Source organism: Cornus florida, unplaced genomic scaffold (assembly GCF_030987335.1).
Source record: "Cornus florida cultivar Cherokee Brave unplaced genomic scaffold, ASM3098733v1 CherokeeBrave_3.0.0_Hap2_Chr02, whole genome shotgun sequence".
Classification (NCBI taxonomy): Eukaryota; Viridiplantae; Streptophyta; class Magnoliopsida; order Cornales; family Cornaceae; genus Cornus; species Cornus florida.
In genome coordinates this window covers 41,653,242-41,677,635 of record NW_026775572.1, presented here as the reverse complement: position 1 = coordinate 41,677,635, position 24,394 = coordinate 41,653,242, and the positions used below count along the sequence as shown (strand labels likewise).

The window sequence follows — 24,394 nt, the reverse complement described above, 5'->3', positions numbered from 1 at the left end:
GAGAGAGTTTTCAATTAAGAAAACAGAGAAAACAAATAACACAACAAAACAGAGGAGGAAACTTTAATGGTCGAATATTAAGGGAGTACTTTGGTCATTATATTTACTAAAACAAGGTGGTGGAGTGTCGGAGTATATTTACATAGCGCCAATATCAGCTCCCTTGAGTAATTTACAACGTTTTGATATTAAAACTTGTTATGTGAGTAGGGATAAAGATGCAAAAGAACCTTTTTTTATATAAAAAATGATTCTTACACCTACTCCAATAACATATTTGTTACGCTTAAAAATTTCTATTCTTTTGATAAAGTGAATGGGACTCATATTTGAGTTTATTCACATCTATCATCAAGTAGATAGAAACTTTAGACAAATAGGTTAGAGTAGTGGGGGTTAAAAATCAGTACTCTTTTCTGATTGGTTATATTAACAACTATGAAATAAACTTGGTTTCTTAACCAGTGCATTGGGCTTGATCTAATGCTGTATAATGAAAGTAACTTTACAAAAGCAATATTTGTCTTTTTAAGTGTGAACTCAGGGTTTTGATGTAGGCAATTAGAAAGGTGTGTGGACTCAGCAGTGTCTTTTTTTTTGACTGCTTTAGACTTGGGCATCCGTTGGTACAAATAAGTCACTCTCATAGTCAAAGTCTTTCTACAATGATCGTCCACTTGCTGACATAAATAAATAAATAAATAAAATTTCTACTACTTCCATACATTGTTATATATATATATGGTGAAGTAAAACATATATATAGTATGCTGCTTCCTCAGTTCAGTTCTTCGTTGGAGCATACAGAAGTATTAGTTAAAAAAAAAAAAAAAAATGCATACAGAAATAAATTAAACTGATAAGCAAACCTTCTTTGACCTCTTCTTCTATCATCTGGTGCTTGTTCATGATTTGGATTATCATGGTTTCACCTCTACTCTCTGGCTGCTGTAAGTAAGCACTATCTCTCTTTCTCTCTCTCTCTATCTCATATTCATTCATTTTGTTGTATGAGTTTTGCAGGTGGACGCAGTGATATTGGAGTTGGAGCCGGACAAATTGGAGCATTCAGAAACCATTTTATCCCCGCCGGATCTGCTCCCGGTAAGTGCTCTGTCTCTTCTTCTCTCTCCTCTTCCCTCTCTCTCTCTATATTCATTTATTTTGTTGTATGAGTTTTGCAGTGCGACGAACTGGATTCGGTTTCAAAGGTGCAAGACCATCAGGACCACAGGCACCTACCAACAGTACCAAAGGTATGGTCAGTAAAACTGAATTGGCTTTGCAAATTTTTTTTTTTTTCCGAACGGTTAAACAATTATATATATAAATAAAATTTACAGGGCCAAGTAGGCCCAACATCCAAATGGCAAGAACCAACTTAACCAGTGGCCACTGGCCAATACTCAATAGCCATATATACGGCTCCATGGATAAAAGAAATAACCGTTGATAACAGCTTCAATGGTCGATCACCCATCGTATGCTCCATGACCTCCCCGGACTAGCATGCCATGGGCGATTGAAGTAGTGACAAGCTAACAGTGGGCTGTAACCGGGGTGTTTCGCAATTCGACTTAAAAGTATAAGTTGTGGGGCTAATGTTAAACTCATGTATTCTCATTCACTTCCCTATCCGGATCTGACGTGGGACAAATCCCACTTATAATAACAGTCCAAGGCGGAGCTAGAAATTTTGATTTGGAGGCCAAACTGGTAATATATGGTTAAAATTTGAAAATTTAGCATGTATAATATATATCATTGTTGTCCGCATTTTTTGTCATCTTGGACTCATAAAACTCTGGTATTTTTTCTCTTTCTCAGTGCTTTCATGAAGGTTCGTGATTTTTAATTAAACACGAAAACTTCTTTTTCTCTCTTGAACTCATTCATTTAAATGTAATTTTAAATGTAGAAATAATATGTTCAAAAGTAAGACTAAAAGCGTTCAAGGTGAATTTTTTTTATGAGTTTCAATAGAGATAAATATATTAAAAAAATTTGGAGGGGGCGAACTGAAATTTTTTATAACTTCTTAGGATACAATTTAAAAATATAATTTTTTACGGGGCTATAAATAAATTTTGAAAAACTTTGGCAGACCATGGCCCCTCTAGCCCGTCTCCCCCGTGACAAAGTATTAGGTGCTCCCAGCACAACAAATATTTATTTCTTTCTTTGCCCTTGAATTATTACGGTTTCACCTTTACTCTCTCTGTGAAAATTATCTACCATTTCCGGCAGCTGTAAGTATTCTCTCTCATATTCATTCATTTTGTTGGAGCAGTGGGTAGAAACGATTTTCAGCGCGGCGGATCTCCTACAACAACAGCTAAAGGTGCCTCTCCGAAAAATACTACTTTTTGGCAGTTCTGTGTATTCAAGTTGCGGAAGTGTCGGTAAACCACAGAAACAAGCAAAGCTAGCTGTTGGTTCATATGTTTGTGGTGGGATATCAGTGATTTGTGAAAAATCTAAGATCCATATATTGAGATGTGAGAGCGTGTATTATGCGTGGTTTTGTCTTATATATTTAGCTGAAGTAATAATGTGCAACTCTGTATAAATTTTCCTTTCAATTGTTATGTGGAGAACTGTGTGATAATAAATTGGTTAATGATTCCGAGGAGCCCATATCTTTTATGAATATTGAGTTGCTTTCTTAATTAATTCATTGACCCACAAAGTAAATGTTTTTTTATGTACTTACATATTAACTCGGAAAAATTATATTTTGATAATCAAAATTAAACATAATTGTTATATAGTGACCTTAAAGTCAAGAAAAGGTGAATAGTGACTAATTTTGAAACTTAATTGATATTAAGTGACCATTTGATGATTTATTACCTAAATAGCTTTCTTATAATATATTATTATGTAAGTAGATAAATTTACCCTCTACATTAATCTATATAAACACTTACTTAAATTGACTAATAAAAAGACAACAGATTATTAGGATGAGTCTCTGAAGAGAAGATCAAGATGGGAGAGAACTGATGATGGATAATATACATCATTTTCTTCAAGATTCTAAGAGACATGACGAGAAAATTGTAAATTTTCTTCTTATTCATTATTTTCAAGGTATAGTTATTATACTTTACGAGTTGATTTGTCTGAGAGATCTTCCTTAAGATATAAAATTGTAATTTTTAGGAATTTTTAATACTACTTAGTTATAGTTCAAGAAATAATGACTATTATTGATTAATTTCATAATTTTACTAACTGTTAAAGGGTGTTTCAAAAGTATGATTTGCCACTGTAAATGTTTTGAGCGTTCATGTTGGAGAGCCTTGAAAAATAAATAAAGGATGGAAAAGAGATAATGTTGATAAAGAAATTTTAATTTTTTAAATTGGTAAATTGTAAACTAAAAAGGAAAATATTAGATGGTTGAGAGCCTTGAAAAATAGATAAAGGGTGAAAAAAAGATAATGTTGGTAAAGAAATCTTAATTTTTTAAATTGGTAAATTATAAACTAAAAAGGAAAAAAAGAAAACGTTGGATTAGAGAGAGAGAGTAGGAGGAGGATGAATTTAATGACTTATTATTTATATTGGATGGCAATTTTGTCATCTAAAATTTATTTTTAAAATGTTTATTAAACTTTTAAGTGTTTTTGATCAAATTATCCTTAAATGGTCACTTAATATCAATTAAGTTTCAAGATTGGTCACTATTCACCTTTTCTTGACTTTAAGGTCACTATATAGTAATTATGTTTAATTTTGGTCACCAAAATATAATTTTCCTATTAACTCTTTTTGTCACATGGATGTCCATCTTTAGAATTAGAAATGTTTAAATGGAACATGTAGTTAATGCATTAATTTCTTTTAAAATAATTAAATTATTCTTTTTAAGTTTAACTATGTATAATGAGGATACCAAAGGCGGCATGGGTCGAATCTAGCCCACATGATGAAGAATGGGCCTGACAAATGGCCTGGGCCCGAATTAAGCTGTCATCATGCAAGCCCAATGCCGAAGAGTGAAGCTGGAGGCCTTAAAGATGAGTGGATCCATGGATGCAAAAGCCTCATAGATAAGCCCAATGGAAGAAGTTAGTTAAGGATCTTCTAGAACATTGTAAACAATCTATAAATAGGAAAAAGTAAAGGAGAGAGGGGATTGAAAGATTTGAAGTGTAATGAAACTCTGTCAACCTAGAGAGAGAGAATTATTGTATCTTCAATGGCGCCGTCCGTGGGAATCGATGAGGGTTGATTGATGTTTGACTCAGATTGATTTGATCTAATAGTGTAACACGTGAAGACGAAGCCTGATCGTTGAAGGCGGAATCAAGATCGATGAAATCGTGATTGGAGAAATTGGCGTTCGATCTACACAGTTCTGAGTTGTGCTTGTTTTGGAGAGCTATGCGGTCAAAAGTTGCTGAGATTGCTAAATTTGGCAAGTTCGTTGCTGGAGTAACTCAGATTTGGTTAATCACGATCGAAATTCAGCTGAGCTAGAATCTAGATCTAGAACGTCTGCATTGGCAAAGGTCATATCTGATCAGAAATTTGCAGTTAATGACTTTGCTACGATCCGGAATGATGATGGGAGGAGAGAATTTGAATCCAGTGGAGAATGGCCAGCAGATGAAGCTTGATGAACTGATGAATATGATCGAGGCTCTGAGAAAAGAAAATGTAGAGTTGAGAGCTAGAATGGAACGCTGAGAAGTTCCGGTCGCGCCGCGACCACCTCCGGTGGGTGAAAGAGGCGTGCGACCTGATGAAGCACATCAAGGCGAGCAAGAAAGAGATAACCACGTCGATCTCCACCACGAGGAGGTTAGGATGGAGAATTTACCGCCAAACGCTCGTCGGGCTGAGGATCGAGAAGGATATGTACATCTCGATCCACATCGTAAGCATATCAGGTGGGAAGGAAATACAGCTTTCAATCCGCATCAGGAAAGGCACAATCGCCAACAGGATATGGAGTTTGATTGTCATAAGATTAACTCACCGTGGCAGAAAGAGTTCACTGAGGAAAGGTCGTTCGATCCACCTTATCCGCCTTCAATGGCCACATATGATTATAGGAGTTCGGAAAGAAGATCTACAGATCAAAGAGTCGTCACGAGGTTTGAAAGAGAGAATGAGGCCCTCCGTTCGGCAGCACGGACGATTGATTCGCCGTTTACTGACAAGATCCTGCATGCTCCAAGCCCGATGAAGTTTTCCATGCCTGTTTTCATTCTATTCGACAGAACGACCTATCCGATTGATCATATATATCATATTCAGTTGAAGATGGCACTGAACACAAAGAATGATCCTTTAATGTGCAAATGTTTTCCTACAAGCTTAGCTGGACCGGCACTCAACTAGTTCAAGAACCTACCGAGGGGCTTAGTGAACAGTTTCCGTAGTTTGTATGATCAGTTCATAAGCCAGTACTATGGGAATAAGCGCCTGGCAAAAGATATCTCTAGTTTGTTCACCATGAAATAGCATGACGATGAGCGTCTCCAAGCTTTTCTTACCAGGTTTAACCTAACCAAGAGCATGGTGATAGAGTGCCATCCTTCCATAGCAGTTCAAGCGTTTAAGTTAGCAATGACCCGAGGGACGCCGTTCCATACAAGTCTGGTGGTGAACACGCCGAAGACAATGGACGAGCTGAATGAGAGAGCCGATGGTTTCGTGCGCCTGGAAGAGGAAGAAATAGCTAACGCGAGGAAGACATCTATCATCTCCACAGAAGAGAAGTCCAAAGCCAAGATACGGCAGAAACAAGTTCCTACGCAGCGTCAGACCTCCTGAAAGGCAGAGAAGAGACCTAGGGAGGATGACTTGATTACTTCACTCAAAGTTACACTGGCAAGGCTATACCAAGAGAACAAAGATAAGTTTTGTCCTCCCTTGCCAATTAGATAACCTCTCGAGCAGAGGGATCAATCTAAACATTGTGCTTTTCATAGTGATTTTGGTCACCAGACTAAGGAATGTAGGAACTTAAGGAAACAAGTGGAGATATTGATCGCTAGGGGAGAGTTTGCAGGGTATGTTCAAGGACCAGCCCAATAGCAGAATTGACCAATTGAGCAAGTCAAAAGAAATCAAAAGCCGAATCACCATAACACTCAGCCCGTTCGGATTATAAATGCGATTCATGGTCGACCTAAATGAGCCGAAGAGTTCGAAGAATTGACCCGAATGCGTCTTCGACAAGCACAAATGAAGAGAAGAATAGGCAGCGTCAACACTTTGCACCAGCAGAGCGCATCAATGCAGATAAGATTCGATAAAACGGACTTGATGCGAGTTCAGATCCCTTATGAAGACCCGCTGGTCGTTAGTTTAACAGTGGCAGAGTGTTTGGTATGAAGAGTGCTAATTGATCCAGGGAGTAGTGCCAATATCATACCTAGAGTCACCTTCGATCCGCTGGAAATCAAACCAGAGAAGTTCAAGTGTACTGGGAATCCATTGTCAGGATTTGATGGAAAACGAGTTGAACCGATCGGCACAGTAGAATTGCTTGTTCAGGTAGCCGAACGGGACCTTATCAAGAGCTTTGTGGTGGTGGAGATCCATCCCTCTTACAATCTATTGATGGGGAGAGGGTGGATTCATAGGGTACAGGGAGTCCCATCGACCCTACACCAAGTGATGAGATGCCTGGGTCCGGACGGGAACAAGGTGATTGATATCTATGGGGATCAGGTTGCCGCAAAGGAGTGTTACTCAGTGACTTTGAAAGCTGCAGGGAAGGGGACAGCTTCTATTCGCCCAGCTAGCACACAATAGCAATTAAAGAAACCTCCCCCCGGCACGAACGGGGAGGAGCTTCCGGTGCAAGCTGAGGAACCCCTAGTTGAAGTTCAAATTGATCATTTAAGGCCAGATCGAACTACAAAGGTAGGTTCAGGGCTTGTCGAGGAAGAAAAACGTCAATTGATTGATTTCCTCTCCCAGAACGCCGATGTATTTGCTTGGAGCCATCTAGACATGCCAGGGATCGACCCCTCAGTCTCTTGCCATTCTCTTAATGTATATCTGAACATCAAGCCAGTCTGGCAGAAACAGAGAAGGTTCACCCCGGAGCGCAACCAGATCATTGAAGACGAAGTTAATAGATTGTTGGAGGCTGGGTTAATTATAGAAGTACAGTACCCAGACTGGTTGTCGAACGTGGTGGTAATGCAAAAGAAGAATGAAAAATGGAGAGTTTGCATTGATTTCACTAATCTAAACAAAGCCTGCCCGAATGATAGTTTTCCACTTCCAAACATTGATCAAATGGTGGATGCAACAACTGGGCATGAGCGGCTGACTTGTCTGGATGCATATTCAGGCTACAATCAAATCCCAATGGACCCAAGCGATGAGGAAAAGACCTCTTTTGTCACTGAACAAGGGATCTATTGCTACAAGGTCATGCCGTTCGGACTGAAGAATGCCGGAGCCACGTACCAGAGGTTGGTTAGCAAGATTTTTAAGGATCAAATGGGCAAGATAGTAGAGGCTTACATCGACGACATGGTGGTAAAAAGCAGACAGAAGAACCATCACTTACAGCATTTACAGGAGGTGTTCGGCGTGCTAAGAAAGTATGGAATGAGGCTGAATCCAACTAAATACTCATTCGGTGTAGGATCCGGGCAATTCCTAGGCCACGTGGTCAACAACAGAGGAATTGAGGTTAGTCCTGCCCAAGCGGAAGCTCTGTTGAAAAATGCTGAACCAAGCACTATCAAAGAAGTCCAAGCTCTCACCGGGCGCATAGCGGCACTGAGTCGATTCATCTCTAAGTTATCCGACCGATGCAAATCATTCTTCAATACAATCAGGGGTCACAGAAAATAGTCCTGGGGGGATGAACAGAGGTAAGCGCTGATCAAGCTGAAAGAATATATGCGGAACCCACCAGTCTTGAACACCCCAGTGCCAGGCGAAAAGCTTTTCTTGTACCTTGGAGTTTCTAACATTGCAACCAGTGGTGTACTGATACGATGTGCCGAGGGTAAGCAATTCCCAGTTTTCTATGTAAGCAAAACGTTGACCGAGCTAGAGAAAAGGTATTCAAAGGCCGAACGAGTAATCTTATCCTTGGTAAACGTAAAGAGGAAGCTCAGGCACTACTTCGAGTCTCATCCTATAATCGTCCTGACCACATTTCCTATAAGGGTGATCCTGCATAAGCTTGATTTGTCTGGATGAATGACAAAGTGGGCAATAGAGCTTAGTTCTTTCGACATGACGTATGAACCCCGAACGGCTATTAAAGGGCAAGCTGTGGCTGATTTCTTACTGGAATGTGATGTGGATGAGCCAGATGAATATTTTGAAGAGTCTTTATGGAAGCTCTTTGTTGACGGTTCATCAAATCAGATGGGGGCAAGAATCGGGGTCAAGTTACAAATGCCAGAAGGCACTACGCTGAGCCAAGCGATCAGGCTTGAATTCAGCGCAACCAATAATGAAGCAGAGTATGAAGCGCTGTTAGCTGGATTAAGGTTGGCCAATGAAGTAAAGGTCAAAAGTTTAGTGGCCTTCAGTGATTCGCAGTTAATAATTCGGCAAGTGACCGGGGAATATGGAACAAAGGATGAGACAATGGAGGCATACCGCTCTGCTGTTATGCAAAAGGCTAGAAGCTTCGATTGGATCAAGTTCATTAAATTACCGAGGGAGCGTAATAAAGATACCGATCGGTTGGCCTATAGTGCGTCAAGTTCAGGTGGAACATTAGTAAGGGTGATTCCAATCGGGGTGCTATGCCAGCCATCTATCTTTGAGGAACCGTCAAGCTCGGATCCCCGGTAGGTGAATGTCATACTATATGAGCCGAGCTAGATAGATCCAATTGTTGTGTATATACGAGATGGTGTTTTGCCCGAACAGAGGGATGAAGCAAGAAGGATTAGATCGAATGCCACAAAATATGCCCTAGTGCATAACCAACTGTACAAGAGGTCTTATTTAGGACCCTACTTAAAATGTGTAACCCCTGCAGAAGCTCAGCAGATACTGCGGACTATCTATGAAGGGGTTTGTGGCAATTATTTAGGAAGAAGGTCTCTAGCACACAAAGCGATGACACAGGGGTACTTTTGGCCGAATATGTCACGAGACGCAGAGGTATTTTCGCGAAGGTGCGATAAGTGTCAACGGTTCGGACCACTGATCCACTAACCACCAGAAGATTTGTACGTAATGGCCAAACTATGGCCTTTCGCACAATGGGGGATGGATATGGTTGGCCCATTACCGATCGCCAGATCGCAAAATAAGTACGTTCTGCTTGCAACAGACTACTTTACCAAATGGGTGGAGGCAGAACCATATCCCAGTGTGACTCAGACCCATTTGAGACTGCAACGACCCAAATCGTTGGATTCGGACCGTTACCCGGGTCCTTACCCGAACTCGAGGTCAACTAGGTCACACCATTAGTTTTCTTGAGTTCTTAACCATTATACAAGGAAATCTAAGGTTCCAAAATGTCCCAAGTCAAGCTTACAAGGAGATCCAAACAATACAGGTCAAAGAGGGGCAGTCAACCGGCTGATGGCCCATGGTCGGCCGGCTGACAAGGCAGGTTCGGTCGACCGACAAGCAAGATCGGTCAGCCGAAACGATGGTAAGGAAAAAGGCTCTCAGGACTTTCACTGTGCAGACGTTTCGGTCGGCTGACGATGGGGTTCGGTCAGCCGAACCTGGAGTTTTGGTCGACTGATGGAGAGAATCAGCCGGCCGAAACATGGTGTCTGAACCCTGATGTTTACTGGAATGGCATTTAAGCTGTGTTTAATGCATACAAAACCCACAATGAACCTATGATGGACTCAAACTCCGAATTCACGGCAATTACTCATCATTATACAAAAATTAGATACCATAAAATGTTCCTACGAGACGTCACCAACCTACCATTCATTATAAGCAATTACATAGCTTCCATTTACATCAAATTATAGTCAAGTGTCTCAATTATATTACATGGCCATGATTTACAAAATAGATATTCTTTTCTAGTACATGGGACTTTACAAAAGTACAGGACAATGCAAAAAGTATCAAAATGGTATGCTAGTTATCTTCATGCCTATGGAAGGTCGGCATCTACTACTTCTTTTCCCGATCCTGAAAAAAAATGTAAAATATGTAGGATGAGCAATTTGCTTAGCAGGTAGCACTTAAGACACGCTTCTTGTGTCCCCGTAAAACCATACAAAGAATAGAACGATGGAAATGGGGATTATACAATGTCGGGTGATGGGAGGGGAAAAAAAAAGCTGCTTGATATATGCCAAAATTGATGTAGTGAATGTGCGGTTCAAGGAAAGCCTTTTGGGTGAAGTTTAAATTTATAAAAACCACTACCAACACTACTACTAACGTAGCAAGAGTGAGTAGGGATCGTCCCAAGGGATTATGGAGATTGAGCAATGTCGGAGTTGATTGTGGAATCGCAATTAGGGCTAGTAGGTCGAGTGATCAAACAATTGATTGGTTGGTTGATTAAAGTGCAACTAAATTAAACTAAGTAATAGCAAAAGAATACAATTATGAGTAAGTAAGAGAGAGAAGAGTCTTGGGGTTTAGAGATCACCACCAAGCAATGCATTTCTATATTATTGACAAGTGATTAATGAGGGTAATTAGGGTGTTGCAATATTGGTGTGTTTGTATTTGGTTGATTCAACAAGTAAGGATGACTAATTAAGCATGTATTGTCTAAACATCATGTGAAAGGCACAATATATCTAAGCAATAAAGCATATATTGTCTAAACAATATGTGAAAGGCACAATAAATCAAAACAAGTCCTTAATCCTTTCATTAGGCTCGCAATCCAAATACAACACAAAATTAGAGACATATGCTACCTGTATTCAAAAGCTTAGAACATCAAACAACAAGCATGGATTGTCCTCCCATTTAACACTACACTACATCTAAATTATTAGCATGAAAATAAAGTAGGGGAGAGGCACAATCCATCAAGAGATAAGCATGAACCATCAAGAGAATCACAAAAGCATTCCTTTAAGCACTATGTTTTAACAATCTCTAAATCCATGGCATCAATACACATAGACATGCATCAACAACACAAAATCTAGAGACAAGAACATGAACATCAATTCTAGCATACATAGACATATGGATAGAATAAAATGATCAATTGGAAGCATTAAACCACACAAATCATTGATTAAACAAGATCTATATGTATCAAAGTGTCAAAATATCAATTACAACACCAATCCCTCAATAATACATAAGATTAAGATATAGAAAGCATGCTTGGGGCTAACTCTAGCCCCAAGAGGATGTCTAGCCACTTATGGTGAGGATGCTCCAACCCTCAAGGGCTAACTCCATGGAAGAGGTTTGCTCTTTGTTGATAAAGATCTCCAATGGTGTCTCTAGCCTCCGCCTCCTCTAAACTTCCTCTCCAAGAGATGATATCAAAAATAATGTTGGCTCCCCCTTTGAAAAAGCAATCCTTATCCTTATATAGGTAGGTCAAAATGACACCCAAAATGAGCTGGGGTCGTGCACACAATATTCCCTAATGATTGGATAAAGGACAACTTTCAATGGGATGGAATTTTAAATTTTTCACACTGGAGTATGTTCGATCGATCGAAGGAAGTGAGATCGATCGAAAGTAAGTAAGATCAATCGAACTTAGGCTGGATCGATCCAACTGGCTGAACTTTTTGGAAAAAGACAAATCTGAGATATTTATGGGAAAAGGACAAAAGTGGTTGGTGGGTGGTACAGCCATGGATAGGATCAATCATTTGGATAAGGACAAAGGTGTTCGATCGATCGAAGAATGATGTTGGATCGATCGAACTTTTGGACTTAAGTGCTTTGGGTCAAGGCTTGGATCTATCTTGAAGTGCTGAGATCGATCAATGTTTGATCGATCGAACCTTGGACTTGGATCGATCGAACTTGCTGCTTTGCTTCATTTTGCTTATTTCTTTCTCCACTTTGCTCTTTTCTTTGATTAATCCCAGAATTGCTTTAATTAAGCTCTTATTTGGCTGAGTTAGCTTATTTTCGGGATAAGTGCCTGAAAATGGAAATAATACGAAATCAATCTAAAACGGTAAAGTAAGATAGATAAAGGTACTAGAATGCCTAAGCTTAAGGGGTTTAAATACGCATTTTTTGTGCTCATCACACCCCCAAACTTAAATATTACTGGTCCCTAGCAATGAACTAGAAAGTAAAGGAATGAAATGAACAACTATACAACTATAACTAGAAAGCAATAAATGGATAACACCACTTTCGTAGGGAACACGATTGCACTTAGCACATGCAACAAGCCTTTTAAACCCCTAGGTTACCCCTAGTGAACGAGTGAAGTCTCGTGAGGGTTTCCAGAAATGGTACCCACAAAATTAAGCTCATTTTTTTCAAAAGAGGTACCAATATTGCAAACAAGTATTGGGAGAAAATTACCTCAAATATGCAATTTTTCAACTCTTTCCAAGCAATCTCTCAAAATTTCAACATCAAGCAAGCAAGTATGGTCCTCCACACATCAAGAAAATGGTCATGCAAATCAAAATAACTCTAGAATTATTTTGAGTGGACCGGCATCAATGTGTTGCTATCTTAGACAACTAAAGAATTAATCACATCCTTACCCTCAAACTAGCACAGAAATCTAGTATCGATCATCAAGACAAAAAGTGGACCTTTTATTAAAGCTATTGTTCTAGGCACGCTTATTCTTTTCACTCATTTTATTTTTTAGGGGATCAAAGATGGAAGCATAGTGCAATGTATTGATCTATTAAGCTTTTTAGCGATTCATGAGATCGAGCGTTAGGTCAATAACTCTCAAACCAGACGGCTTTAGGGCATTAGGTGTTCAAACACCCCTACGGACTTACAAGCTCAAATCAACTAGGCTACAAATCAAGACAACAACCATCTAATCATTTCCCACTTCTCACCTTTTGGGAGAAGTCCTCACTTTTTATTGTTTTTGCTTTTTTTTTTTTTTTTTTTAGAAGTTCAGTGCTTGATGAGGCTAGAATCCCGTCTACTTAGTGAAAAGGGGTTGTTATCCACCTTTATCAAGAATGAAAGCTTTCAATGCATTACTAGCTCAATTGGGATATAACCAATTCAATAATTAACAAAACATGTACCCCACAAATGAATGCTAGTGTGCGCCTGTGCTAGTGTAGAAGACTAGAGTGAATCTCAAAATAATTACAAAATCAAGATGATGTGGACCACAAATGCAAGCAAGATATCAATCTTTCAAAAAATTTACTCCTAAATGGCATTCATAAGGCATACAAGGAGTATTGGACTCTCAAGTCAAACAATTTTTAATTTTTAAGCAATATAGTCCTCAGAAGATCAAAATCATAGCTAGGTATGGACCAATCATATAAATATTCCTCAAATACACGAGTCATGCTAAAAGTTTGGATTTAAAACTATCACTGTAGAGCACCATTCCCCCCAAACCTAAATGACACAATGTCCTCAATGTGCAAAAGAACAAAGGAAATAGTATACCAGTGCAACTAAGCAAGAATGATCAGGACTGAAGTATTCGAAGTGGGTGGCATAGCCCCCCCAAACTTAGAATGAACTGTGGTCCTGAAAATTTGCACTTGGATAAACTTATCAGATAACAAAATGGGATAATCAGTGCACAGTGAACATGCAAGTGTAAATGGGATAAACAGATAATGAAATGAGAGAGGTATAAGGGTGGTCCTGAAAATTGGGTAGCACTCTCTCACTGAAGTCACTGTGATGCACCTGATGGAGTCAGACATACAAATATGAGAATACAATCATATGACATCCATAGCAAAAATAGATATATAAAATATAGAAAGTGCAGGTACAACAAAAATATCAAAGCCGACAGACCGGCTGTAAAAATAATACAGTGACAATAATAAAATATTAAAAGAAGAGAGGGATCATAAGATAGAAAAGAGTGGGAGCTCAGGAAGATGAGGTAGGATGGGCAGGTCTGGCTCCACGGATGTCTCTGGATAAATCTTTAAACATGGTCGCGACATCCGTGCGGAAGGTAGCGAACTCAGCTCTGTGGGCCGTGAGGTCAGCTCTGATGGCAACAACAGCGTCCTTGAGTGTCTGCAGATGCACTTCAAAGTCGGGGGTCAAGTCTGGTATGGAGGAGTCAGAAGATAGCTCCTGGGTCTGCTCCTGCTCGTGGATAGGTGACCCGGCTGGAGAATGCTAAACTGCGTCATCCACTGAGTGCTCCAAGTCAATGTCTATATCAATGTCATCATGCTCGGTAGCTGGATTGACTGGTGTATCGTTCGCTGCGGGAGCTGCTGCTACTGGCTCTGCTGGTGCTGGGGCTGCCTGTGCTGCTGCCTCCTCCTCTAACTCCAGCTCTGCAGCCGCCAGTACGGCATGGATCTGCAGGCGAGTGATAATAGCTCTGTAGCTCTTGTCCCAGTCCTTCTTGAGGAAGTGACAGGAACCTCTCTCGGGGTCCTCCTGCGGGTGGATGGGATAACGTTGGTCAATGAGAATCTGGGTGATGAGGTGGCTGAATGGAAGAGACTTGTCTCTTCCGGGCGCCTCTTTGCTGACGTACTCATTGTAGAGCTTCCTCATCATGCTCCAGATAAGCGCAGGAATAGACACCCAGTGGCTGGTATAGAAGGCGTACAGGGTTGCTAGATAGTCACCCAGCCTCTGAATCTTATGTCCTGCCATGTATATGTTTCGGTAGAGCACCGAATCTATAAACCACAGGTCATCTGGCAAGAATCTCCAGGTGGTGAAGGTCTCGCCACCGGCATGGTGACCTGTGAGAAAAATCACCATATCGGCATAAGAAGGCCTGTGGGGCCTGGGATAAGTCTCCTGAAGCTCTGGCGGGCACCGATGTGGACAGCGAGTCGAACGGGCCAGAGTATCCACTGTAATGGTGATCTTATGGCCATCAATAGGGGTGATGAGTTCAGCTATAGTGCGCAGTGACGGTCAGAGGTTCTGGTAGAACAACCGTACCAGTCGCGGGTAGATCGGCTCTGTGACTGGGGCAAGAATAATTGAGAGGTCCCGCTGAATGATGTCCAGATAGGCAGATCGAGTCAGCACCAATCTGGAGAAGAATGTGGTGTCGAATGCTGACTCGTGCTCGATAGTCATGTGTGCATATCTAGGCACGAGCCTATCACGCTGTAGATGAGCTAGCTGAATAGGTGGAGCCGGCTGAGCTGGCTACTCAGCGCCTCTATGCGGTGGAGATAGTGATAGAGTGAATGCTGGACGAGCTGGTGACTGGGGTGGAGTAAGGTGTAATGGTTCCTCTGTATGAGAGGGCTGCGCAATCTCCCCAGTCCGCTGTCGGACTTTCCTCTGTGTGTGGTCGGGACTAGAATCACGGACATGAGATGGACCGGCCCCGTCGTCAAGTCTACGTCTGGTGCCGTGACGGTGTCTACGTGCTATAGTCTTGACGCGAGCCATAGTCTGCAAATAGAATTTCAAGAGTTAGTGCCACCATATATAGAATATAAGGCACAATATAGAAACATGTATGTCAAATAAGATAGACAAAACAAAACATCGCATGATTCTATGCAAGTGGTAGAATATGAAACATACCAATCAATGTAAGTATGAAATGCATCCAATGTGGAATATCACAGGCATTGGGCATATATAAGGTAGCATGAACATACGATAAGATGAATGGAGTGTGTATATGAGATCTGTGAAATTCGATCGATCATAAAAAGAAATGAGATCGATCACAAAAGTTGGATCGATCGAAGGTTGAGTTGGATCGATCGCAAATATTCGATCAATCCTAAATTTGTTCGATCGATCGAACAGTGCAACGATGAAACCTAACAGTCACAGATCTGTGACTTTTGAAGCATGGGGCCCACACGAATGAGTTCGTGGGCCTTCCAACAACACAAATGAATCCTAATTCCATCCCAAACATGGCCCAACATCTAAATCAAACCAAAATCCCTAAAACATATAGACATATATATATACAAAGACATGGATGCTCAAGCTTGGAGAATGGCAGATTTAACATGAAAGCAACACGGTTATGTCATTTAGAAACAGCTATTGATGCATGATAGTTCAAATCCATGGAGGGTGTGTCGGAACTTACCTCAAGAGAATGAGAGAAGTGGAGAACGAGTTTGTGAAGAACTGAGATGAAGAAGATGAAGATGGACTGAGATTCAAGGTGCTTGGATCTCACCGGAGTGGTGGCCTGAGCTAGGGGAGATGATTTGCAGTAGAAGGGAATGAGAGGCTAGGGTTTGATATGTTGAGATCGATCTAAATGATCGATCTCAAGACCCTTGGTTCTATGTTTAAAAATATTTCCTGACTAATTCGATCGATCGAAGATGGGTTGTGATCGATCGAACTTTGATGAACTCCTTTCAAAGTATTTTTGGATTTTTTTTTTTTTTAATCAAAAACTAAATAAAATGAGAGTGAAAATAGAGTAAAATAAAAAAAAATTTGGATTTTTGAAAAGTTGAAAGGTCAAACTAAAGTTAAAATAATGAAATGAAGATTTGTGATTGATCGAAACAAGAGTTCGATCGATCAGACAGAGAGCAAAAATATGCAGGTTTTTGGTTCAAAAATTTGGCTAAGTGTTGGAACATGAGATCGATCGAACTGGAAAGTTGGATCGATCGAAGAACTTCTTGATCGATCTTGGAATGTTTCGAACGATCAGACATAGAGTTGAAATATGCAAGTTTTTGCAGGCTCAAAATTTTTCTAAGTGTTGAGTCCTAAGATCGATCGAACTTGAAAGTTGGATCGATCGAAGGTCTCTTGATCGATCTAAGAATGAGTTCGAACGATGGGACAGAGAGCTGATTTTGGATGCAGGTGGATGCAGGTCGAAAATTTTTCTAAGTGTTGAGTGCAATCCACAGTTCGATCGATCGAACTCCAATGTGAGATCGATCGAACTTTGCCAAATGCTCAATTATGACATGAAAGCTTATGGAATCCTCACCAAAGTTCCTTGAAATGCATATGAACCAAAAACAAGTATCTAGACTTCATAAGAAATGAAATGAAAGATAGAAATGGGGGAGGAATAGGGTTTTGACACCCTACGAATGCCTTTGCTAGTCTTTAATGTCTCTAGCAAGACATTGGGCTCTTTTAGCCCGGATCAAAGATCTTATAATGCATCCCCTCCTTGTTGGGTGATGGATCTTTTGAACTCTACCCAACAAATGGTCCTTTGAAGAACTTATTAGATCAAGCTCAAAAGAGGCTTTTGATCCTTTGTCTATGCCATCAAAACTTTTGGGCTTCCATGCCCTTTCAAAGCAAGAATTTTAAACAACACTTTGAGAATGCAAGGTTGAAGATGATCCTTTGGAAGTTTTGGTTTTACACAAAAGCTCATTTCCTTGGCATTGAAGATCATGACATTCATCTACAATATTGACCTCTCCTTTATACTTGTCAAGTGAACTGGGTGTGGGATTAAAGATATTCAACTTCACCTTCATGTGACCAAATGAAATCTTCATTATCCCCATCCTACAATTTATGTTGGCATTAGCGGTTGCCAAGAAAGGACGGCTAAGGATAACAGGAATTTGGCTCTTAGGATTGGGAACCGGTTCCATGTCTATGACAACGAAATCAACCGAGAAGAAGAATTTATCAATCTTGATCAAAACATCCTCAATGACACCCCTAGGTTTCTTAATGGATCGGTCGGCAAGTTGCAAAACTACCGATGTTGGTTTCAATTCACCTAGGCCCAATTTAACATAGACCGAATATGGAAGAAGGTTAACACTTGCTCCTAAGTCAAGAAGTGCCCGATTAATGATATGATCACCAATGATACACGATGTAGTGGGTGAACCGGGGTCCTTAAATTTTGGAAGAGTGTTATGTTGCAAAATTAAGCTTACTTGCTCGGTTAAAACCACTTTTCTTGGTGCTTGGCTCTTGTTCTTCCGCTTTTGGGTGCACAAGTCTTTCAAGAATTTGGCATAAGCCGGAATTTGCTTGATTGCATCCAATAGTGGAAGGTTAACTTTCACTTGCCTAAACATTTCCATGATTTCATTGGTTTTTGCCTTCTGCTTGTCTTTTGAAATGGATCATTTTAAGGCATCAGGAAATGGAACCTTTGGTTCAAACACTTTTTCAAAATTTTATTTTGAACTCTCTTCAATACAAGAAGTTTTCAAATCATTTTTCAAATAAACCTTTTCAACATCATTTTTCAAAACTTCTTTTTCAAACGCATTTTTCAAAACTTTCTCATTTGCAAGATCATGTGTATGCAATGAAGGAGGAATGGGATGTGAAACGGGACGGGTGACAACTTGAGGTTGCACCGGTTCACTCTCTTCATTGGACATTTCAACTTAATTGTCCACAACTCTACCACTCCGCAAGGTAGTCACCGCATTGACATGTTCAATGGTATACCCTTCCGATGAGGAATGGGTTTCCACAACACATTGTTATTTAAATGGGGCATTAATGAGCATCTTTCCCTTCTCTCTTGCATTGAGAGTGCTTGCTATTTGCCCTACTTGGGTTTCTAGCTTTGCAATAGATTGAGAGTGAGAATGAAGCAATTAAGTGTTAGCCTCAGGAGTCCCCAAAGCATTTAAAACTTTTTCTTCAAAGGCGGGACTTCTAGTGTTTCCTTGGGAATAAGATTAGTTGGGAAAATGAGAATTATCAAATTAATTCCCTTGTGATTGATAAGGTCTATAACCTTGGGATCCTTGGTTTTGAAGTGGAGGTGGAATGTATTTTCCTTGGAAACCGCCTTGGGAAGGGTTTGAGCCCTCTCCTTGGTTTTTCCAAGAGAAATTAGGATGATTCCTCCAACTTGGATTGTAATGAGTACCATAAGGATTGTTCCCTTGGTTTACAAAAGTTGCATTGACTTACTCATTAGGCTCATTTTGCACTTGTCCATAAGGACAATGAGAAGTAGAATGAAAAACACTAGAACAAGTCATACAAGTTTCATTTGATGCACGATGAGAATGGTTAGGAAAGGAAGATACTTGGTTCGCCGAGTTTTGGTTGATCAAGAATTGATCAAACCTTTGAGCTAAAGACTTTATTTCGGTGGCTATTTCATTTGAATGTTCGACTTGATGTAAGCCAACACTCTTCCTACCTTGTGAATTTCTACCATTCTTGGATGATAGTGTTCTATGCAAAGAATTTTTACTCATGCTTTCATAAAGACGCCACATGTCATCTTCATGCCTATCAATGTAAGAGCCACCCATGGAAGCATCAACCATACCCTTATGATTGTCTGATAAGCTCTCAAAGAAATATTGAACTAATTGCCATTTGGGCATGTCATGATGTGGACACTTCCTAAGTAATTCATTGAAGCGTTCCCATGCCTCATGAAATGTTTCTCCATCCCCATGTGAAAATTCTCGAGTTGAGGTTCTCATGACATTGGTCTTAGAAACTGGATAGTACTTCTTTAAAAACTCTTGCTGCATTTCCGCCCAAGAAGTGATTGAAAAAGGCCTAAGATTGTTAAACCAATACTTTGCCTTGTCTTTTAAGGTGAATGGAAAAAGTTTGAGTCTTAAGACCTCTTCCGGCATGTCCGTATATTTTATGGTGGAACATACTTCAAGAAACTCATCCAAATGCTTGTAAGGTTCTTCATTAGGAAGTCCATGAAAGTTAGGAAGTATTTGAATAGTTTGTACTTTAATTTCATAATGATGTACTCTAAATGGTGGCAATTGAATGCATGTGGGTGTATTGTATTCATTAGGCACATAGTGATCTCTTAAAGCAAGAGGTGGACTAGCTACTTGAGGTGCAACATGAACACCTTGGTTATGAATTCCTTGATTAATGGGAGGTTGTGAAGCATACATTGGCCTTGGTATTCCATACGGACCTTGGCCTTGTTGTTGTGGTGGTTAGATGAATGGCCTTGGCATGCCTAATGGTACTTGCATGTTTTCATTGTGCACATTGGGATGAAGGATTCCTTATTGGTCTATGTGACTAATGTCCTCAATATGGTCACCATTATGGTCATCTATTGATAGATTGGTTTTATTCGAACTTCTTCTTCCCCTAGGATTTCTAACGATAGATTTAAGATGCAAATCAAGAGGGGCAAGAGTTGGTCTTAATGAACGACGCCCATGCATGCACAATACAAAACACAACAAATACAAAGAATGACAAACACTATGCCTTCACAACAATTTAATGAATCTCCCTCCACAAACACTTAACCCATATTCCTATGTTTTAACAAAGATGATGCAAATAATAATAAAATAGCCTCCATGCGGGCTCACGATTTATCTAAGAATTGAATTACAAGCCTCCACGCTGGCTGACGATTTAACTAAGGAATTGAGTAAAGAAAGTCTCACAAAGGTCCTTTAGCACTTCAACTCCAAATTTTAAAGCTTAGCTTAGCAAATTTTTTAAAAAGTTTTTACCATTTTTCCTTTCTTTGCTTGCTTGAATTGAATGCTCAATGGCTCATTTGTGTTTTTACTTTATTTTTATTTCTCTTTTTGCTTCCTTTCCAACAATGCACCTAGTTAAGTAAGAACAACACAATAAGTCACAAATTTGACGTTGCCAAATCTAATCAACAAATCCCCGGCAACGGCGCCAAAATTTGACGGGAGGGGAAAAAAAAAGCAGCTTGATATACGCCAAAATTGATGTAGTGAATGTGCGGTTCAAGGAAAGCCTTTTGGGTCAAGTTTAAATTTATAAAAACCACTACCAACACTACTACTAACGCAGTAAGAGTGAGTAGGGATCGTCCCAAGGGATTATGGAGATTGAGTAATGTCGGAGTTGATTGTGGAATCGCAATTAGGGCTAGTAGGTCGATTGATCAAACAATTGATTGGTTGGTTGATTAAAGAGCAACTAAATTAAACTAAGTAATAGCAAAAGAGTGCAATTAAGAGTAAGTAAGAGAGAGAAGAGTCTTGGGGTTTAGAGGTCACCACCAAGCAATGCATTTCTATATTATTGACAAGTGATTAATGAGGGTAATTAGGGTGTTGTAATATTGGTGTGTGTGTGTATTTGGTTGATTCAACAAGTAAGGATGACTAGTTAAGCATGTATTATCTAAACATCATGTGAAAGGCACAATATATCTAAGCAATGATGCATATATTGTCTAAACAACACGTGAAAGGCACAATAAATCAAAACAAGTCCTTAATCATTTCATTAGGCTCACAATCTAAATACAACACAAAATTAGAGACATATGCTACTTGTATTCAAAAGCTTGGAACATCAAACAATAAGCATGGATTGTCCTCCCATTTAACACTACACTACATCTAAGCTACTAGCATGAAAATAAACTAGTGGAGAGGCACAATCCATCAAGAGATAAGCATGAACCATCAAGAGAATCACAAAAGCATTCCTTTAAGCACTATGTTTTGACAATCTCTAAATCGATGGCATCAATACACATAGACATGCATCAACAACACAAAATCTAGAGACAAGAACATGAACATCAATTCTAGCATACATAGACATATGGATAGAATGAAATGATCAATCGGAAGCATGAAACCACACAAATCATTGATTAAACAAGATCTATATATATCAAAGTGTCAAAACATCAATTGCAACACTAATCCCTTAATAATACACAAGATTAAGATATAGAAAGCATGCTTGGGGCTAACTCTAGCCCCAAGAGGATGTCTAGCCACTCATAGTGAGGATGCTCCAACCCTCAAGGGCTAACTCCATGGAAGAGGTTTGCTCCTTGTTGATGAAGATCTCTAATGGTGTCTCTAGCCTCCTCCTCCTCTAAACTTCCTCTCCAAGAGATGATATCAAAAATAATGTTGGCTCCCCTCTTGAAAAAGCAATCCTTATCCTTATATAGGTAGGTCAAAATGACACCCAAAATGAGCTGGGGTCGTGCACACAATATTCCCTAATGATTGGATAAAGGACAACTTTCAATGGGATGGAATTTTAACTTTTCTGCACTAGAGTAAGTTCGATTGATCGAAAGAAGTGAGATCAATCGAAAGTAAGTAAGATCGATCGAACTTAGGCTGGATCGATCCAACTGGCTGAGCTTTTTGGAAAAAGAAAAATCTGAGATATTTATGGGACAAGGACAAAAGTGGTTGGTGGGTGGTATAGCCATGGATAGGATCAATCATTTGGATAAGGACAAAGGTGTTCGATCGATCGAAGAATGATATTAGATCAATCGAACTTTTGGACTTAAGTGCTTTGGGTCAAGGCTTGGATTTATCTTGAAGTGTTGAGATCGATCAATGTTCGTGTAACGACCCGGTCCTTTGCCTTCCTTTCCTTTTTCCTGAAATTTTACAAATGAATTTTTTTCGATTAATTTTCTTTTCTGAGCTCTGTTTCGTGTCGCTTAGTGTCATCTCGAGTGCTCGGAATTGGTTTCTGAGACTCTTTCATGTGAATTGACAACTTCCTTTGAGGACCGAGTCATTTTCGCATTTTTCGTTTTTGACACTATTCACTTTTCGTCATTTTACCTATTTCGTCCTTTTCCCTATTTTGTCTTCTCCCCGTTTGATACTTTGTTGGCGTAACCACACTTCTTGTGTTTGGAGTTGGTTTTTGACTTCATGTGTCTCCATCTTGAGTGGTTTCCACGAAATACGTATCTTTACTTTTGCAAGAAAGTACTCTGGTTGCTCTTGGTGTCCACAGGGGCATGGATGCCAAGTTCTTTGAAATTATTTTCTTTTCTTAGGGTATTTTTCATAAATATCTTTTGAAGATATTTTATTTCAGGGGTTTTTAAGAAAATATTTTTGGAAGATATTTTTATTCTGGGCCATAAGTGCAGTTTTCACTTTTTGGAGGGGCCATTGTGCAATTAATGAAAGTTATTGCAAAATGTCTTGTTTGAGCCTGGATCCTTGTACGGGATTCATTTTCAAATTTCATCGAGTTGTGTACTCTTGGAATTTCCTCTTGGTTGATGTTTTCCAGTTTCAGGGTTTTTGGCCCCGGTTTGTGCCAAACTTGTTCTGGGCATAACTTTTTGTTCGGGACTCAGTTTTCAACGCTGTTTCTTCCTTTGCTCATATTTTATCTTTTTGAATCTTTTTCGTTCACAAAGTTTTGCCATTTGAGTGCGTCTGCTCAAATTTTACTTTTTCGGACTCGACGGGGGCCCATTCGGGGCACTTTTTGAGATTTCTATAAAAGGGGGGTGAGATATTTCATTTTTCATCTTCTCCCCTCTTCATGCACGACTTGGAGCTCCTATGGCAGCCCAAGGGGTGCTTCCATCTTCTCTCTCCTCTTTTGGTTCACTTTTCCTTGATAGAAAGTCTTCGGCCTTAACGTTTGTTGTTCCCCTCGCTGTGCTCTACCTTTCCCCCTTATTAGAATTCAGTTTTGACCATTTCTTGAGTTTGGTTTTGAGGTCAAGTTATGATTTTGATGGGCCTTTCATGGGGGTTATGTTCACGGCGTTGTCCCTGACAAAACCTAGTAGTTTCGTCGGATTCGGAGCCGTTCCATTTTGGTGGGCCTTTGGGATTTTCATCTCAAATTGAGGTAGGAGATGTTCTAGGTTTAAATTCTTGTTATATAGCATGCTTGTGATGCTTATACTACTTGTTTGCATGATTAAATATAAAATCTAGAGATTTTATTATTTATTTTTCTTGTACGGGATCTAATTTTCCCAGTTGCTCATAACTTGGTTTAAACATGTAGCATGATTTTATATTGCCCCTTGATATGTTCATTGTCATGTATTAAAATTGGAACATTTGAATAAGTATTAAAGATTTTATTTAATATTTATCTTAGGTGAAAAATTAATTCACATGGCCTTAACTAGCTTGAAATCGATATGTATTAGCATATTAAATTAGGCCTTAGCATGCTCTCCAACATAGTTGAATTTGAAAGCAATTGGAGGTGTTCTGAAAATTAATAATTAATAATTAATTTAATTAATTAATTTGCCCCGAGTGCAATTCACTCTATTTGAATTCCGACTTGATATTCTTGATTTACATGCCATATAGCTTCACATATATTTGATTTAGAATATTCGGTTAGGTTTTGAAACCTTTTATTTAATTAAATTCCATGTTTAATATTTAATCTTCATGGTGATATACAACTTGGAATTGTATTGTGGCATGCTAGAAAATTAAGTTTTGGTATGGTTATTCACATGTATTTAATTGGGATTAATTGCATGAGAATTGTAACTTTTAATTTATATTTAACTTTAGTGAAAGTTTAGTTCACATGGTCATAAATTGAATGAAATAAACTTGTAATGTGATATTAAATTAGTCCTTGGCATGTTCTTTAAGATATGTTA

General features: G+C 39.4%; 1 protein-coding gene and 1 pseudogene across 1 annotated transcript; both read left to right on the top strand.

Annotated features, from left to right (window-relative positions):
- Positions 1–743: 743 nt before the first annotated feature.
- On the top strand, positions 744–2,632 carry LOC132286720 (uncharacterized). The gene is made up of 4 exons (XM_059789095.1): positions 744–950; positions 1,024–1,104; positions 1,185–1,256; positions 2,291–2,632. Exons 1-4 carry the CDS (start codon positions 908–910, stop codon positions 2,404–2,406), a joined length of 312 nt encoding a protein of 103 aa, XP_059645078.1. The 5' UTR covers positions 744–907; the 3' UTR covers positions 2,407–2,632.
- A 16,736-nt stretch (positions 2,633–19,368) lies between these two features.
- On the top strand, positions 19,369–19,467 carry LOC132297881 (small nucleolar RNA R71; annotated as a pseudogene).
- Positions 19,468–24,394: the final 4,927 nt, after the last annotated feature.